Consider the following 20,207-nt stretch of genomic DNA (forward strand, 5'->3'; position numbering starts at 1 on the left):
GACAGAAAATGTGTTATTTATTCAGCAAGGTTGAGGTAAATCTAAGCAATGGGCTGCAGCTGAACTAACATCTGGTCAAAACCTTTGTAGCTGGGCTGTTTTAACACCATCTCCAATTTTACTAAGCATGCTCGTTTAACCCTGAAATCATGCGCCCTTATAGAGGAAACGTCTGGTGAAACTCTACACCACAGAAATCCCAGCCGGAATTCTAGCCTTTCCAACCTCCATTTTATGAATGAAATGCTGCAGCCTCCATTCACAGAAAAACAAGCCCCTACTGGTTGTTCCCAGAGGTGAGGCAGTCACTGAAGATAATGGAACAAAGTGTCAGTGGGAGCGGTAAGTGCTGCAAGCTTCGTAAATTTACCTGAAGGGTAGCAACGGTAGACAGACAGGCAGTCTGTTCACAAGTTTTTCCTAAATAATTAACTTGGCCTTGCAACTTTGGCAGGAAACAATAGGGCTCCCTTAAAGGTGGAAAATACAAAGAGAACCAGAAACAAAACCACAGTCTTTCAGTGAAAATAAACAAAGTTTAGTTAAACAATAAACCTGGCAATGTTATTACCAGCTAGGGCATCTTGTGTTCAGCGTTCAATTCCGGTTTTCTCTACAAGAAAGTTTTGTATGTTCTTCCTGTGAACACGTAGGTTTCCTCCCACAGTCCAAAGGCATATCGGTTAGTAGGTTAATTGCTCATTGTAGATTGTCCTGGGATTAGGCTAGGGTTAAATCGAAGGGTTGCTGGGCGGTGCGGCTCGGTGGGCCGGAAGGGCCTATTCTGCACTGTATCGCTAAATAAACAAACACATTTTTAAATAAAATTTACCATTGAGTACTCTGGACAAAATTCAAATCCCGTTCTTATCAAGAACAGCTATGAGAAGTTTGTGGAAAGTGTTCCGAGATTGGAATCAGCAGCATTGTTTTTGTTTATATGCTATTTGCCCAAACTTGACTTGGCCTCGAATAGGCTGTGCTGCCAGTCATTTCTGGGTGAAACTGCCAAATGCGGGATTAGACTGGGGACTTTGTGTGCAATTCACATTCGCACACCTGCCATTTTTCCTGCATCAGGTGGTGCACACTTAATGACAATATTATTTGCACGGCTCATATCTGTTCATACCGCCATGAACTGGAGAGGAAGCTGGAACATTTGATCACATTAGAACAGTCTCAATAGAGTTCAAAGCGCATTATCCAAGTCTATTGCTTTTATCGCTGTTTAAAGGTACACTCTGCTGACATTGGAAGATCTGATGGCTGCCTGCTGAAGTGACTGCAGGCTATTTAAATAGCTCCCAAGGTCCACAACAACTAACAGAAAGTGCTTTCTTCAGTTACTTTGCTGCTGAGATTCTCCACCAGCAGTTCTCCATTACTGGCGGCTTCTCTATGATTGTGGTGGCTTTTTAGTGTGGGTTGGAGACCTCTGGGCAGGTAGCAAAAGCTCCCACAGAGACACCACATCCCAGCTCAATCTCTCCAGTGGCCTGTGTTTTCAAACGTTTTTCCACGATTCCAGGGTTGTCAGACTCTCTTGTGCCTGGACTCCTGCCTCTGTGGAGGTTACGGTTACTTCCTCACCGCTGGGTGCTTCCAGAAGGCGCACCAGATCTCTGCTGGGTCTCCTAAACGCACTAAGCTGCTGCTGCAAAACAACAGGTGATAATAAACCCGCTCCTGATTCTGAATTTGCTGCCTGTCACAGCATCACATAGGTCGCGGGTACTTTACTTTTAAAGGAAAGTGAGCTTGACTTCAATGGCAAGATAAAGCATCAGCTCGGGCTTTGAGACTTGCCAGCATTGTTGGCTTTCCAAAGTGCAGGTAACCATTAATTATACTTGCATGCTCATGAGAGCTCTTCTTAATATTATAGGTAACGTCACAGAGAGATAGAGCACAGTAATAGGCCATTTGGCCCACCGAATCTACACCAAACAGCAAATACCCATTTAGACAAATCTTCATTCCTAATGTTTTTTTATTCTCCCCACATTCAACTCTCCTTGGATATAACCACCTACCTATACACTAGAGGTAATTTACGATAGTCAATTAACCTACCAACCTGCAAGTCATTGGAATGTAGAAGGAAATGGGTACATCTGAAAGAAACCCAGGCAGTCACAGGCAGGATGTGAAAAGTCCACACAGATGCTATCTAAGATCAGTATTGAGCTGGGATTGCGATGCAAGACCCTAGCTCTCGCCTCTGTTGCCATTTGAGACAGTCCTTTGGTCAATGTCGCAATTTGATTGTGCAGGGAATCTGAATATGCATTAGTACTAAACGCAGCACACTAAAAACAGATACAGTCCAATTTCTAGGCTATCCATTGTAACAGTTGGCAGCTATTATAAACTGCAAATTCAACAGAATTGGGCTGTTGAAGAAAAAAAATGAGTGTTTACGTCAATCGAATTCTCCAACTGAGTTCTTGCATAAACTGTTGGCCCGTCTTAAATTACAGTGTGACAAAGCCTACTGAGCACATTAGACAGTACAAGGAACTATTTTAGAAAAAGTGTTAAAGGGGATCACAATGGTATTTTGTGTCACTTGAAGTCAGATATATTTAGCTCACATAGCATTATTAGCAAAGACAGAGTACTGGGAGAAACAACCAACCCTAGAAACCCACTATAGCATACCGTTTTTTTGGCTGATTTAGGAACAGTTTCCATCTTGGTGACATAGACAGGAAGATGCTTGATAAAAATGTGTGTAACTGGCCTGTTTAAAAGCACTGTTCCTTCATCTTGAGTCAAGATTATTATTGGGTCACATTGGAGCAGATGTAAGCCTCTGTTACATCCCAAGAGGAAAGCCTAGGATTTGGAACTTCCTGCCATATCCCTTGACCCAGTAATCATACCATTTCCTTACTGCAGGACATCACAAGCTCACGCCACGTCTCAGTAGTCACAGGCTGAGGTCATTCTCTTTCTGTATGACCAGTGCCAGACTGCAGAAGGGGGTTATCCAAGAAATCAGCTGCCAGAACCAGAGACGCAAGAGAGATGCTGGAGATCTGAAGCAATACGCACAAACTACTGGAGGATCTCAGCAGGTCAGGCAGCATCCATGGAGGGATATGAGCAGCAGATTTTTTGGGCCGAGACCCTTCATCAGGGTGGAACCAGACAGCGGCCCTGGATCTATGAAGTTGACCCATGCTTCTGTGAAGCGAGTGAGCAGATTAACCAAACAGAAAATAATACTTTCCAAACTGAATTGTCAGGTTGTCGTGAGAACTGTGGAGGAGTGGCTCTGGTAGCTGCTGTATGCACTGTAATACAGGAAAGCAACATGAAATCATGTTTTGATCACATGACCAAAGGAGGTGGACAGGGAAGAGTTTGAGAGATGGAACAATTTCCTGCTGTTGATAGTGCTGTGATGTCAATAAAATTGTTCAAGTTCACCTGCCAGTGCTCCCAGTTGGCTTCAGTGCACCTGCCCCGATCTCAAATACAGCAAATACCTCAACTATTTGTCTTTAATTAAATTACAACCGAACAAGCCTGCATATCACCTTATGCAAATACTTCAACTTGGAAGCATCTGGGAAGATGTGACATGTCTCTTCATGTTGCCTGGAATAAAATCTTTCCTTTGTGCACAATTATTTTGCTGATTTGTATTTTTAGATTTAAGATTTACTTTCCTTAATACTAATTTTGCTCCTTACTATTGTCTTTCCTGTTTCCCATATTCTGAATCATATAGCTAAAAACAAATTGCAAAACTACCTGTAAGAAACTACAGGCTGGATTTCACCATGAATGCTTATTGACATTCATTGTTAAGATGAGCTATACGTAGACTGTTGAGTCATACTTGACATTTGTATTTGCATTTTACTAAGTAAGCAATAAACAATATGAACCATCCTGTTGCCTCTTTCTATTCTATGGCGCAAAAGGTGATGCACAATGTTCAGCAAGGTTTCAGTAACAGCACAGACCTATTAATAATTTTTATATCTATCATATGCAACACCACAACACTGTGTGTCAGACAGAGTGGTCAGCAGCACTGGGGCTCCACAGGGGACTGTCCTGTCTCCCTTTCTCTTCACCATCTACACCTCGGACGTCAACTACTGCACAGAGTCTTGCCATCTTCGGAAGTTTTCTGAAGACTCTGCCATAGTTGGATGCATCAGCAAGGGAGATGAGGCTGAGTACAGGGCTATGGTGGGAAACTCTGTCACATGGTGCGAGCAGAATCATCTGCAGCTTAATGTGAAAAAGACTAAGGAGCTGGTGGTGGACCTGAGGCACCGGTGACCCCTGTTTCCATCCAAGGGGTCAGTGTGGACTTGGTGGAGCATTACAAATTCCTGGGGATACGAATTGACAATAAACTGGACTGGTCAAAGAACACTGAGGCTGTCTACAAGAAGGGTTAGAGCCGTCTCTATTTCCTGAGGAGACTGAGGTCCTTTAACATCTGCCAGACGATGCTGAGGATGCTCTACGAGTCTGTGGTGGCCAGTGCTATCATGTTTGCTGTTGTGTGCTGGGGCAGCAGGCTGAGGGTAGCAGACACCAACAGAATCAACAAACTCATTCGTAAGGCCAGTGATGTTGTGGGGGTGGAATTGGACTCTCTGACAGTGGTGTCTGAAAAGAGGATGCTGTCCAAGTTGCATGCCATCTTGGACAATGAGTCCCATCCACTCCATAATGTACTGATTAGACACAGGAGTACATTCAGCCAGAGACTCATTCCACCGAGGTGCAACACTGAGCGTCATAGGAAGTCATTCCTGCCTGTGGCTATCAAACTTTACAACTCCTCCCTCGGAGTGTCAGACACCCTGAGCCAATAGGCTGGTCCTGGACTTATTTCCACTTGGCATAATTTACTTATTATTATTTAATTATTTATGGTTTTATATTGCTATATTTCTACACTATTCTTGGTTGGTGCGACTGTAACGAAACCCAATTTCCCTCGGGATCAATAAAGTATGTCTGTCTGTATGGTTTAACTCTCAACAGCCCTCTTATTTTTTTTTGGATTTAGGTATCACCAGCATTTATTCCACATCCCAAATTACTGCTTGAGAAGATGAAAGAAACATAGAAAACCTACAGCACAATACAAGCCCTTTGGCCCACAAAGAAATTACCTAGGGTTACCCATAGCCCTCTGTTTCTAAGCTTCTAAGCTGAATGGTAGTGAGGGAGGAAGTGTAAGGGCAGGTGTAGCACTTGTTCCGTTAGCAAGGATAAGTGCCAGGAGGGAGATCGGTGGGAAGGGATGGGGGGGGGGGGATGAATGGACAAGGGAGTCGCGTAGGGAGCGATCCCTGTGGAAAGCAGAAAGGGGGGGGGGAGGGAAAGATGTGCTTGGTAGTGGGATCCCGTTGGAGGCGGCGGAAGTTACGGAGAATTATATGTTGGACCTGGAGGCTGGTGGGGTGGTAAGTGAGGACAAGGGGAACCCCATCCTGGGTGGGATGGCGGCAGATGGGGTGAGAGCAGGTGTGCGGGAAATGGGAGAGATGCATTTGAGAGCAGAGTTGATGGTGGAAGAAGGGAAGCCCCTTTGTTTAAAAAAGGAAGACACCTCCTTCGTCTTGGAATGAAAAGCCTCATCCTGAGAGCAGATGTGGCGGAGACGGAAGAATTGTGAGAAGGGGATAGCATTTTTGCGAGAGACAGGGTGGGAAGAGGAATAGCCCAGGTAGCTGTGAGAGTCTGTAGGCTTATAGTAGATATCAGTAGATAGGCCGTCTCCAGAGATGGAGACAGAAAGATCACGAAAGGGGAGGGAGGTGTCTGAAATGGACCATGTAAATTTGAGGGCAGGGTGAAAGTTGGAGGCAAAGTTAATGAAATCAACGAGTTCAGCATGCATGCAGGAGGCAGCGCCAATGCAGTCGTTGATGTAGCGAAGGAAAAGAGGGGGACGGATACCCATATAGGCCACAAAGCCAACAAAAAGGCAGGCATAACTGGGACCCATGCGGGTGCCCATGGCTACACCTTTGGTTTGGAGGAAGTGGGAGGAGCCAAAGGAGAAATTATTGAGAGTAAGAACTAACTTGGCTAGATGGAGGAGAGTGGTGGTAGAGGGGAATTGGTTAGGTCTGGAATCCAAACAGAAGCGGAGAGCTTTGAGACCTTCCTGGTGGGGGACGAAGGTATATAGGGACTGGATATTCATAGAACAAGTACTACACCTGCCCTTACACTTCCTCCCTCACCACCATTCAGGGTCGCAGATAGTCCTTCCAGGTGAGGCAACACTTCACCTGTGAGTCGGCTGGTGTGGTATACTGCATCCGGTGCTCCCGGTGTGGCCTTTTATATATTGGTGAGACCCGACGCAGATTGGGAGACCTTTTTGCTGAACACCTATGCTCTGTCCGCCAGAGAAAGCAGGATCTCCCAGTGGCCACACATTTTAATTCCACGTCCCATTCCCATTCTGATATGTCTATCCAAGGCCTCCTCTACTGTCAAGATGAAGCCACACTCAGGTTGGAGGAACAACACCTTATATACCGGCTGGGTAACCTCCAACCTGATGGCATGAACATTGACTTCTCTAACTTCCGTTAATGCCCCTCCTCCCCTTCTTACCCCATCCCTGATATATTTTGTTTTTTATTCTCTCTGCCCATCACTCTGCCTGTTCTCCATCTCCCTCTGGTGCTCCCCTCCCCCTTTTTCTCCCTAGACCTCCCGTCCCATGATCCTTTCCCTTCTCCAGCTCTGTTTCCCTTTTGTCAATCACCTTTCTGGCTCTCAGCTTCACCCCACCCCCTCTGATCTTCTCCTATCATTTTGTATTTCCCCTCCCCCCCCCACTTTCAAATCTCTTACTATCTTTCCTTTCAGTTAGTCCTGACAAAGGGTCTCGGCTCGAAATGTCGACAGCGCTTCTCCCTATAGATGCTTCCTGTCTTGCTGCATTCCACCAGCATTTTGTGTGTGTTGTCCACATTTGTATTGGTGGGATTAGAATTTAGGTCCCTGGGTTGACAGTCCAGGCCTCTGGACTTCTATTGTGTCAAGTTAACCTTCTACACTGGAAAGCCAGAATTTGGTACATATTCAACCTGTTACAAGTTGTTGTGATGAAGTTTAAGTGGAAAAAGTCCAAGCATTATTTATCTCCCTGGAGGAAGTTGGAAGATGATCTACAGATTTGATGTAATCACTTTGCCAAATCTTGTTGTCATGAATTTAATTGACGACAATTAAAAATGCTCAGTAGCTTTCAACTTACAGTTAACCGCTATCACTCAAGTTGAAAATAGATTGCTTATGATCCCTCCAAATTGCTCAGTAGTTACTATTTCACTGCTTACATTAAATGATAAAAGTGATGCTTTATAAATGAGATATTTAACTATTTCAGCATCTGAAATAATGATGTCCCATCATGATGGGCTGGTCCAAAAAGTGAATGGCCTTAGTACTGAAAAGAGAGTGGCAAATTGAATCCAACCTCACTCTCTGGCAAATCATAGAGAGTAATGGTGAACAGCTGGTGTTGTGACTGGGAGGTTATTTTTGTTCTCTTGTTTTTTCGAATATCTATGTGACGTGATAAAGAAGATTCTGTATGATACAAAAAGTAGTTGCCTGGTTGATCAAAAGAAGGAAAAAGTTACACTATTGGAAGATATAAATTTCCTGGTCACCTGAGCAGAAGGCAGCAAATTGAATTTAAATGTGAAGTGATGAATTTGAGGAAATTTAAAATAAATGGGAGCATAATGAGTAACCTTTTTCATCCTAAATTCTTTGACACCATCACTGGGAAGGGAATGTGGAGCACAGACCTTGAGTTTGCCCACCCACAGAATTCAGCTCCATTTGATTCTTGATGGTGTCCAAAGCAACCAATCCAATCTCAGTGCAGAGCAGTGGTAAACAAGACTTCCTCATTCTCCTGGCTCTTCTTCTGCACTGATGGGTTTAGTTCAGGTTTAACTGATCTGCAGGACAATGGGAAGCTGTTCAACACAGTAGACCAGCTGCAGATGACATACATATTCAGAAGCTGACCTCTGAGTCGTTAACTCATTCACTGTTACATATGAGAAGATAGTTATAACACTCAACATCTACAACATTAAAAATTCCTCTACTAATCTGTCCCTGCTGTATGACATCTTCCTTCAACAATATAGGTCTATACTAATACAATGGAAAACATAGATCACTTCCTTTCCTTGGGATCCAAACATTGATTATGAAAAATTCCATCATCTTTAAAGTATCTGGCCAGCCTTTCCAACTTCCTTCCACAGAGATTGGACCATGTTTTGTTGCCTAACCAGAACATCTGATTGGCCCTAGAAACTGTCTTACCTGGGTCATATGCATAATCTGGAGGTTCTTGCTTGATGATCATGGAGTGGGAGAAACGCTGGCTTCCAGCATTGCCTGGGTTTCCCTGTTCATACATCGGGTCGTGATATTCCTGCTTGTAACTGTGCTGTGGGTATGAGACACAGGGCTCAGACATCTGCTGCTGGTATCCCAGAGGTGCTTCCCTGTTCATGGTTTGGGAAGAGGGAAAACGGTGGCAAAGCTCCAAAGGCTGTTGCTGAAACTGCGAGCTGAGAACAAATATGAAATTGATGATTACTGTAAGTACAAGAGTTGTGGATACTGATTTATCCATCACCTCTTTCCTGACTTTCATAATCTAGCCTTGTTCCCAATGGCCTTAGCAATCTCCTTAGATCATCTGTCTTAAAAACCGTTAACATATCCTTTTTTTTAATATAACTCTAAATAGGTATCTCATTATCTGGAAGAAAATGGAAGAGAAAAACATACAGCTTATCAAATCAGCATTATCCAAAATCCATATATTATTATTATTTTGTTGAAGCTCTCCTTCCATCATATTCACAAATCCAGATACTTATGTCTATTTTGATTAGGCAATGGTATTAATGGGACCAAATTTGGTAGGTGGCATGTAGTCTGGCTGGAGCAGACAGAGCAGTCTGAAAAGCCTGCTCCTCTACGGTACTGTTCTATGTATATGGGATTAAGAAATTTTATCAGCAAGATTGAACTGAGTGGTAGAATCTGTTTGAGGGGCTGAATGGTCTACTGTTGTTTATATGTTAAGATCCCTTTTCCTATTTTATCTAAAGTATATCAAGTGTCTGGATATAAAACTGGGCAAGGATTTTTTTTAGCTAACGTATCTCATACTGGAATAACATCTTATCAACATAACTACTCCCTAACAGCTAGGCACAAGCACAGGATCAGATACCAATACAGTTACTTCTGAAATTTCTCAAATGTTTACACGCTATAAGAATATTGTTGTTTTTGGTATGCATATCATCTTCACGTGCAAATGTTGTTAATCATATATTGAATGATAGAGTTTATTGAAGTTGAGATCAATATATCTTTGATACCAAAAAGATCAAAGGAAAAGGAAGTGGGTGGGAACATGAATGTGAAGTGTATGACCAGCCGATATCTTACTGAGCAATGGGGGAGGTTCGCATTGCTCCTGCTTCTCTTTTCCCATGTCCTTATATGATCAATGGAAAATATTTTCAGGCTGTCCTTTAATGGATTTTGGTGTCTAAGTTAATTGAAATTTTAAAGAAAAAAATTAGGCAGCCTCTGAATTTACAATTGATGATTGTTTCTGGAGCTAGTCTGGAATGAGATTAGAAGACATCGGAAGACATTATCCAGTGGATAGTGAAGTTGTGACTTTCTCTACCACTTAGATAGAGGACCATTTACACGTACTCAAAGCAAAGATTGATAGGTTTGTGTGTATTCAGGGGTTATTGGGTTGATATGGGAAAGAAGAATTGAGGTAAACAATCATCCATGACTTTATTGAACAGGTTCAAGCAATGGAATGCCATACATCTGTTCGGTTTCTTAATCCCTTCATCACAGCTTTATTCAATGTGTTTAAGATTGAAAATAGCAAAACCTGGAAGAACCAATATGCAAAACTTATCAATGTTGCTAAAATACCCCTGACCCAACTGAGAGTCGAAAGAGCGACATCAGGTGCAGCTCCAATGATGAGGAGCTTTCCTACCACTCTTACCAAAGTGCCCTGTGTGGTAAAAAAAACACAGACACTAAGTAAGATTGATGCATAACTAAATAATTCTGGGATCTGTAGTGAGTTCTGCAATGGCCTTTTATAAACTGTGTTATGTAAGTCTTTCCCCCTCCAAATGAAATCCCAAGAGTTGCTTGCAGTAAATTAATATTTTAGACTGAATATCACTAGCTTAACTCAACCACACCAGAATGATTGCTTGTGGTTATTACTGAATTTATCCGGTAACACACAGCATTAAATATGTTATATGAAATCACGTTGTCCTGTTTAAAATAACAGACAGAAGCTAATTGCCTGGTAAGAGAAAATAGATAGTTCTGGTGCTTCTTAGCTCCAAACACTCTGACCTTGGGTCTGTCTGTGTATAGTTTACATGTTCCGTGATAACAAGGGTTTCTTGCAGGTGTTTGGCGCAGATCAATGGCAGAGAGAAAAAAAAACTCAAAGGGGAGTTAACAGGCTTGTGTAAGGGAGAACAGGTTGCAGTAGTGCAGAGGGATATGAGGAGGAGGAACGAGACTGTTTCCTTGGGATCTAACTTAGATCCAATTCGCAGAATGATCTCCCCCTCTATCATTATAAGTTTAAGATATGCCTATGTAATACACTTTACACTATTTAACAGAGATGAATTTTAGGCAGGCAAATGTTGACAAGATAATATGATGCAAACAACTTATCATAGAAAGAAGAAAGTGTAAAATATTTTGGAAACCTGTTCATATTCAATAAGAAATAAAAATGTGATTTGGTATCTCTGGAGCCTGTACCTGTGATCCATTGAGTATCTGCCATTGGACATAGCTTGAGTGGGTGTATGGAGATTCACAAAGCCATGGTCCCGTCTGGGGTTCACAGTGGATTTATTGCAGACTTGCTGTAATGGAGTAGTTGAAGGATTCCCAGGATTTGGGGAGTTGAGACCAACCTGTGGCTTTTTCTCATAGGCACTGAATGAGGAAGCATAAGCAAAATATGTCAACAATACACAAATATTTCTCTATTACATTGTTCCTGAAATATTCATCACTTCATTAAAGGTTGTTTATTTTTGTTTTGGGGAATTCCTTTAACATATTTCATCTCCTTCAATGCTGTTCAAGGTCATCTCCTGGACTTCATTTTGGTTCCCTGTTCCCTTCTCATTCAAGTTTTCTAGAATTGTGTGTACACATTCCACAGTAACAGCATCTCCTTTGGTCATATGTCTTAGTTCCTATCCTTTTCTCCTTCCCATACTTGAGTTCTGTATTCTTTCAGTTACTAAAAACTTGGTCGACTGAAACCTTTCACCCAAATCCTCAATATATCCTGCTTTCTTTCCAAAAGAGTTCTTAATACCCTTCTTTTTGCTCATGTATTCAACCCTGCCTTCTAGTATTTCATTCTCCATTGCTCTCAATACTTTGTTCTTCATGTCCGTCTAAAGCGTCAACGTTTTGAGGAGTGATTCTGGATTCGGAACTGTTGCTTATCTTGCAATAGCTCTAGACATGAAGGCTTATTCTAGTACAGTTGAATTCCCTGAAATTTCTGCCTTATTGGGAGTACAAAGGCAGAATTAAAGAGCACATCAAATTACATTCTGAGCCTGCAGTTCTGCACATACTGCTGAGATGTAGCACATAGTTCTGGATGTGCAAACACAGGGAAAGGTTGAGCAAATAGAACTGTGACACAGTGAAATATTCACTTTAATATATATGACAAAAAAGATTAATATAATGTTTATACAGAGTTCTTTTCTGCCATTTGCCTATGTAGAGAGGAACTTGGTAAGTCCTGCCAAGCAGCTGGTCATATTTACAGAATCAGAAGAAAGCCTTTTGTCTGGTTTCCACTCAATGTAATCCGACAGGTCAACTTATTGATAATGGAACCTGCCTGGAACACTGGGATTTTGCGCAAAAAGCCGCCAAGCTATATTGCCATCTTAGATTGGACATCATTAATATTAATCTTAGCTTAGTTTTTGGCTTGTTTTAATAGAGAGTTATGAATGCATGAAACATTCCTTATTCATCCATTACTAATATATCCTGCAGCAGGCTGACACATTCAAATACAAGACCTATGGGTAGTGCATTCCATTACTGACAGTACGAGAAAGCATCGGGAAAAACAAAATACCGACCAAGCCAAACATGCAATAAAAATATTGGAAGCAGCAAGGAGAAATTTAAACATATGCAACAGCATCCTCTCTATTCCTGTTAAACTCATGAATGATCCCCATCGAGGAAACACAGCCGGTCTTGATAAGCATTCTGCTGTGTTTAAGGTAGGTGGCATTTGAAATCTAGTATCAATAGTATTAGGTTACAAGACTGCAGATATTAAATTTTGCTATATCATGTTTAAAATAGGCACATACATTTAACAGCAATACATTTCCTCTCAGTCTGTGCAACTATTCATGAAGTTAGAGCAAACATTTCAGTGAAGGCTGAGTTGCATCTTAATGCCGTGTGTTACACTATCAGCTCCTGTTGAACCTACGGATCACTGAGGAAGATATGAGTCTGTGCCTCAAGAGTCAGGAACCCGATCCACAAGTAGAATGTGGTGACATATTTTTGTAACTTTGCTCTGTTATCTTGCCACATGATTCCTCAACCTGTGGCAAAATGTCTGGTGAAGCACTGTTAGTCTGGAATATACAACTTCAACTGCAGACATCTCCCAAGCACAGTACTGCTCTGTGGTCAACCTGCTGAAGTTTGCTGATTTTTGCTGGAAGTAATTTCCACACCCTTCTCCTCTAAATCTTGAGGGGGTATCAGATAAACTATACATTGGAAAGGCCAAAGTTGGTTGAGATAGTCATTGAAACTTGCATCTCACAGTCTGACTGAAACACCATTCATGTACTGTAACTACCAGACTCCAGTTACAAGCTTTGTTTAAACTAGCTCTTACATTAAATAAATACCACATGTGATTGAATGCCAAAATCTTTATTTTTGTAATGCAGGCATATCCTGAGGCACCTTCTCTAACAGTTTTCAGATCAGTGTGAACTAAGGAAAATTACTGTGAAATTAACCCCCAGCTGTTTTAAGCAGAATGAAGTTGCTGACAGGTGAACAACAGCATTATCCAAAGCTTCATTTCTTTGGGTGAAAAAAAAACTTCATTCCAATTATTTTAAAAATTATTTTAATCAAGGAAGCGATTAAAGAGACTCTTTTGCGGATGTGAAAATGATATTTATATTTTGAGGCAATGTGAAGGTCACCTATTGTTCTATGACTTCCTTCATAAAAGATTCCTTTCCACACAGACTGATCATGTATTTTTATATAGCTGAAACATAGGAGGATGAAGCAAAAACGGAAATAGCTCATTGATGGACTTCATTGGGTCATAACATCAGGAACTGCAATGTTATGACAATAATGTCCAAAGTTCAAAAAAGCGATGTATTAATTTAGAACCTTCAGATCAGGTTAAGGTCTCCCATTTTATCACTTTCACAATATTATTCTTTTTTACTTCTCCGGTTGTCTAGTATCTTAATGCTAAGTAAACTCTATTTATCTTCCTTCTTTCTTCAAACCCAAAAAAGGTTTATGATTGCTTAGTGTAAGGGTGGAGGAAACAGAGAAAATCGGTGCTTTTGAAAGAGTTATTTGTAGGGTTGTGGAGAAAGGGAGGAGAATGGAATTGATAGGGTTGCTCTGATACAGAGTCTGGCACAGTCTTGAAGAGCTGAACGTTTCCTTCTGTACACTAAAATTCAAAGATTCTTTGGTGCTGCCAAACTGAGCTTTTACTTATAGCTTGTCATAAGAAAATAACAAGCAGAAAAATAACTTTGAAAACTAAATATTATATAAAAAATGCAGGATCTGCTCTAAATGATGGGTTTTGAGTCCTGCACAACAGCATTTGCTGCAGCCAATTTCATTCTGTGTAAAATAGCTGGGAAGAGGGTTAATTTCACAGTAGTTTTCCTTAGATCACTTCATTTGTCATTATTTAGATTATGTTAGGTAATTTTCTGATTTCTGAGCATCCATTCCTGTCATTATTTTCACTAAGACACTAAATGGCCTCTTTCTTACTTTCCCAGCCTCTCTTCTATAAAACCAAAGGTTGTTTTCTTTTCGATTGTGCATTGCAAAAGGAACTTTCTCTGTCCCCAAAATTACTTTTACGAAGCTTATGATAATTACTGCATAATACCAACCTGGCATAAAGGCACTGTTCCCCACTGCCATACTGGTATGGCTGCTTATGTCGGCAGGACAGGCTTGGATTAGAGATAGGACTCTGTGGCTCCTTCTTAATCTTCAATGTGGGACTGTGAAAAGCCACTGTTGGGGAAAAAATAATGCCTGTGATAAATTCTATTCTCTTCTGGTCTATACGTTCAGTAGAGTTGTGATCAATAACACAAATGAATGACTTCCAGAGCTATGGGAAAATAAACCATGAGCAAATCAGGCAGCAAGAGAGGATACGCACAAGCACCCCTTGGTCACTGTCTCAGTTTGGATTTTGAGTTTGAGAAGCCAAGCATAACTCAAGAGTAAAATACATTTGTACAAGATGAAAATGCAGAGCAGAGATGATTAATTGATTATAGTGATTCAGAATTAGAATTGACAGGATATTTGCATAATTATCTGAATATTTCACAAATCTATACAAACAGGGAACAAGTAAGATATCCTTCATGAGACCCCTCTACAGCATTGCATCTAAATACAATACACACCAACGTGTACACCACTGTTCATCAAACCACTGAGCCCTGTTCAGGATGAAAGAAAGAAAGAAAACAAAAATAAGCCAATATATGAAGATAATGCTTGCTTTCAAGCCTGGGACAATCTAAATAATATTCTAGACACAAGAATCAGAATCAAATTTAAATATCACTGGCATGTGTCATGAAATTTGTTAACTTTGTGGCAGCAGTACAATGCAATACATAATATCAGAAAATAAATAAGTAAATTATTAAAGTATATATGTATATTAAATAGTTGAATTAAAAATAGTGCAAAAACAGAACTAATAAAAGTGAGGTAGTGTTCATGGGTTCAATGTCCATTTAGGAATCAGGTGGCAGAGGGGAAGAAACCACCTCATCCATTTAGATTAAAAGGTTCTAACAGTAATAAGGTGGTTGCATCCTTGCTACAGAACTTATAGGGTTATGGATTTAACATCAACGCACCTGGCACTTGAGTACAAAAGTCTAGGCTGACTCTCTGGAATAGTGCTAAGAGGATGGTGCTGCCTTCTGAGATGCTGGTAGGAGCTATTTTAGTGCAAGGCCTCCTTTAACCTTCAAGTTTCTATTTACAGTTCCATTCTGTTGAGACTGAATGGTGTTTTGAAAGGATTGATTGCAATTGCATAAGAACATATGAAATAAGAGGAAGAGTAGACAAGTCAGCCCCATGCGCCTTCTTTACCAGTCATTGATGTCTTTATTAGGGTTCTACATCAGCAGCACTGCCTTGCACAAATCCCACACTCCTTGATTCTCAGAATTAGAGGAAGGATCTCACTGTGTCAGAAGCTGTCTGAAGCCACTTTGAGAATTTGATCTGCTGCATAAAGAGATTGGCTCCCATTATTGAATCCAGATTAATTATTAAACCAATCTTCATCTTACCATTTGTAATGATAACTTGAGGTACATCTATCTGATTACAGTAATTTTTGACAAATGAGTATGAGTAACATATGTGTGAAAAGGTATTCAGCCAGCTGGGAGTTAAATTGAGCAATGGGGGTGGGAAAACAGATGATTTGACGTTCACTTATCTGTGTTACATGGCTTCAGTCTGCAGTGTACCACTAAGCAATGGAGACTGTATTACAATAGTAGCAGTAGGCCTCCGTTAGTCTCGATAGACCACGGATTTGTGCCTTGGAAAGTTTCCAGGGAGCAAGCCTGGTCAAGGTTTTCTTTAAATGGAAGACCGGTAGTTGCCGGCAAGCTGCAAGTCTCCCCTCTCCACGCTACCGATGTTGTCCAAGGGAAGGGTATTATGACTCATACGGCTTGGCACCGAAGTCATCACAGAGCAATGTGTGGTTAAGTGCCTTGCTCAGGAACACACACGCAGCCTCAGCCAAGGCTCGAACTAGTGACCTTCAGATCACTAGACAAACACCTTAACCACTTGGCCACGTGCCAACACAGTTATTACAATAACTATATGATGGAAGCTATAATCTTTAGATTAGATTTGAAGGGCCTGTTCCTGGCATTTAGCACGTGTAGTATATTAGTACAGGGACTAGTGCCATCAGCAGTGACATCAAGTGCATTTTTTGTTGATCTCAATTGCTCAACATTCAACTTGGTATACAGTGAATAATGAAGTAGCTCTTAACTGGAATCTCAGTTGCCAGCTTCAACTTTCCATCAGCAATGATGACAGGTTATAGTATTGTCCTCAATTCTCTCCCTTCTATTTTGTTTCCACCTTCTATCGCCACCTAGCTAAATCTCCTCTCATTTGGATAGCCCATGCTGCTAAACATCTGCTCAAACCTAACTGCCCCCCATTAATTAGCTGCTCAGGATTCTCCTCATAACACCCACCTGACCGGATACCCAAGCACCTCTCCACCATGAACTTCATGAACTCTCTATAGTCAGAAAATATATGAGGTGCTTCGGCAGAATAATCCAAGTGCTGATTTGTGGGTCAAAGCATAGACTGGAAATTCTTATTTACGCTATGGGACTGCATCAATTTCTACTCAGCTTGGTGCTACTGGATGGCTGCAATACATCCTGTTTACTTTACAGAGTACATTCTATGGCCCTGACAGCCCTAGACAGCCTCAGAGTTCCATTAAACCTTTTGATTTATGATTGGATTTCCTGATTTCCACATCTCCAATGTTATTTCATTCCCACAGTGACATTTCTAAATAAGCCTGCAATTTGTGTGTGTTAAACACTGACTGGTAGGAACCTATGAATGTTTGCTGAGTTTTAAAACTGACATCAGGTAAACCAATGATCTCAAAGTTATGTGTCACTTCATTTATCTGGCAGAACTCTTGTTCTGGGTGAGAAGACTGTGGTTTCTCTCTCCATTCCAACAATCCAAGTTCATGATCATAAACTGATATTTCAGGCTGGAGAGGATGTTGCTCTGACAGATGGCAATGTACAGATACAGCCATGATCTTGGAATCTAATGATACTTGTAAATGTTAAAGATGCCAGTGCACTCTTTAATGAAGTGCAACAGGTTCTGTTCTCCACAATAAGCCACCAATCACTTAAACTGCTACAGGAAGAAAGCCTACTCTGATGTTGGTATTCTGAGGAATAAGAGTTTACTGATAATTTCATTGGTGGCTGTAAAAGGAACTGCACTACATTAAATGTGATGGAACACTTTACAGGTTTAAGCAACACACACAAAATTGTGGGGGATCTCAGCAAGTCAGGCAGCACCTATGGAGGGGAATAAGCAGTCTACATTTCATGCAGAGACTCTTCATCCTGACTGGAATAGAAGAGGATAGAAGCCAGAATAAGAAGGTGGGGGGGTGGGGGGGAGAGGGTAAAGTGATAGGTGAAACCAGGTGAAGAGGAGGGAGGGGATGAAGTAAGAAGCTGGGAGGTGATACATGGAAGAGGTAAAGGGTTGAAGAGTAAGGAATACGTTATGAGAGGACAGTGGAACATGAAAGAAAGTGAAGGAAGGGGACAACAGAGGGAGGTAATAGGCAGGTGAGAGAAGAGAAGAGGTGAGAGGGGAACCAGATGGGAAATGGAAAAAGAAAGAAAGGAGAGGTGTAAGAAATTACTGGAAGTTAGAGAAATTAGTGTTCGCGCCATGAGGTTAAAAGCCACACAGACAGAATATGTTGCTCCTTCACGCTGAGTTTTTCCATTCTTCTGTCTCCACATCTTAAATTATAGCCAGCTACTTCAGACAAGACTTCAGATTTAAACTCAGTGTTATCAGGTCAACATTTCACCCTCAAACACTGGATGTAGAAAAATGGAGAATTTATTGCACAGCCACACAGTACAAACAACTGCTTCATCTGCTAACTACTTCAATGCAATCCATTGTCCGCGATACAGAGATAAGTTATAAAGTATTACAGGAACAGATGTTTCACTTTACCAAAAAGGAGAAGATTTGTCCTTGATCATCTGAATCAGATTGTCATTATATGAGCTACTTCATGCTGTATTCTGCTTCCAAAATGTTTCTATTGACTTCGGAGAACTGTGGAAGTGCAGTAGAATTCCCAGCCACTTCTATATTGCATATTTAGCACATGTGACTATGGATGGATTTCTATCCTGGATATTCCATGGAAGACCTGGTGAAGGGTCTTGGCACAAAACAACGACTGCTTGTTCCTCTCCAGAGATGCTGCCTGACATGCTGAGCTCCTCCAACACTTTGCGTGCATTTCTATCCCATTATTTGTAAGTGCCAGTGAAAAAGGAAGGGTCTTACAAAACATATGCCTTTAGTTACAGGATTACAATAAAGAGCAGTTTAGAATTGGAATTGGTTTATTATTGTCACATGCACCAAGATACAGTGAAAAGCTTGTCTTGCAAACTATTCATACAGATCAAATCCTTACACTTTGCAGGTAAAAAAAAAAAAGCAATGCGTGATAAAATGTAACTGCTACAGAGGAAGTGCGGTATAGGTAAACAATAAAGTGTAATATCATAACAAGATAACATATGGATCATCATCACACTAGCGGGCAGGACAGCCAGTGATCGTTGACAAAAGAGATGGCAGATCTGAAATATGGAAACAAAAGAAAAACAGAACATTGGAAGAATTCAGCTGGTCAAGCAGCATTTGTGAAGACAACAGATGTTAGTTGATGTTTCAAGTTGAAAAGTTCACGATGTCTGAGAGGGAAGTGATAAAATAGCCAGTGTATAGCAGTATGAGGGAGGGTGAAATGGAGGCTGGTAGGTGACTGCTGGAAGCAGATGAACAATTAAGGGTGGGAGTGGAAAAGATTAACAGCTGTGTGTTTTACCTGAAATTGGAAAATTCAAAGTCTATATGAATGGGATGTAAGCTACCCAAATGTTATATAAGTTGCTGTTTTTCCAATTTGTTTGGCCTTGCTGTATCAATGAAGGAAGGAGAGTTAAAAGGAAGTGCAACAGGAAGCTCGAGTTGGCTGTTGCAAATAGAACACAAGTGCTCCATCAAACAATTCCTTACAGTCCCTTAGTCACCACTCTCGAGGAGGCCACATGGAGGGCTTTGAAAGCAATAGACCAGGTAAAAACAAGTACTGGTAAGCTGATATTTTGTTTAGCTGTGTACATGTATGGTTGAATGACAACTGAACTTGAACATGACTTGTTTTCTTGCGGTATGTCTTTGATTGTGAGGTCCTGGGTGTTCCTTTCAGACATAAAAGTTCCTCCAGCATTTTGTATGGGTTGTCAACATAGAGCTATCAGGTGCAATGTTGTCCAGCACAAGATGGTGATGGAGTTGTACAGTGCAGAAAAAGGCCCTTTAGCCCAATTGCCAAGTCAACCTCTGTACTTTTTTTTAAACTAGTCTTAATTACTGGTTCTGCACAGCTAATGAGTATCCTACTTATGTACAGCCTGTAGAGGCATTGATAAATAGAGTGAATGTGGAGAGGATGTTTCCTTAGTGAGGGAGTCTAGGACAACAGGGCACTGCCTCAGAATAGAAGGACATCCCTTTAGAACAGAGATGAGGAGGAATTTCTTTAACCAGAGGGTTGTGAATCCGTGGAACTCATTGCCACAGACCACAGACCAAACCACTGAGTATATTTAAAGCAGATGTTGTTGGATTCTTGATTAGTCAGAGCATCAAAGATTATGGGGAGAAGGCAGGAGAATGGGGTTGAGAAGGTTTATTAAATCAGCCATGATGGAATGACAGAGCAGTTTCAATGGGCCAAATGACCTAACTCTGCTCCTATGTCTTCAACCAAGGATGTTGTGCCAACCCTTTAACCTACTCTAAGACCAATTTAACCCTTCTCTCCCACAAAGCCCTCCATTTGTCTTTCATCCATGTGCCTGTCCAAGTCTCTTAAATGTCCTTAATGTATCTGCCTCTATTTAGTT

The 20,207-nt window shown here is 41.2% G+C and overlaps 1 protein-coding gene across 1 annotated transcript in view; it reads right to left on the minus strand.

Moving 5' to 3' along the window:
• etv4 (ETS variant transcription factor 4) overlaps positions 1–20,207 on the minus strand; it is a 114,843-nt gene that overhangs the window by 52,120 nt on the left and 42,516 nt on the right. The window contains exons 6-8 of the mRNA XM_059956531.1: positions 14,301–14,427; positions 10,879–11,058; positions 8,353–8,603 (exon numbers count right to left, since the gene is read on the minus strand). Of these exons, the coding sequence (XP_059812514.1) occupies positions 8,353–8,603; positions 10,879–11,058; positions 14,301–14,427 (558 nt within the window). The remainder of the gene's footprint in view (positions 1–8,352; positions 8,604–10,878; positions 11,059–14,300; positions 14,428–20,207) is intronic.

The sequence above is a fragment of the Hypanus sabinus genome, chromosome X1, assembly GCF_030144855.1.
Source record: "Hypanus sabinus isolate sHypSab1 chromosome X1, sHypSab1.hap1, whole genome shotgun sequence".
Classification (NCBI taxonomy): domain Eukaryota; kingdom Metazoa; phylum Chordata; class Chondrichthyes; order Myliobatiformes; family Dasyatidae; genus Hypanus; species Hypanus sabinus.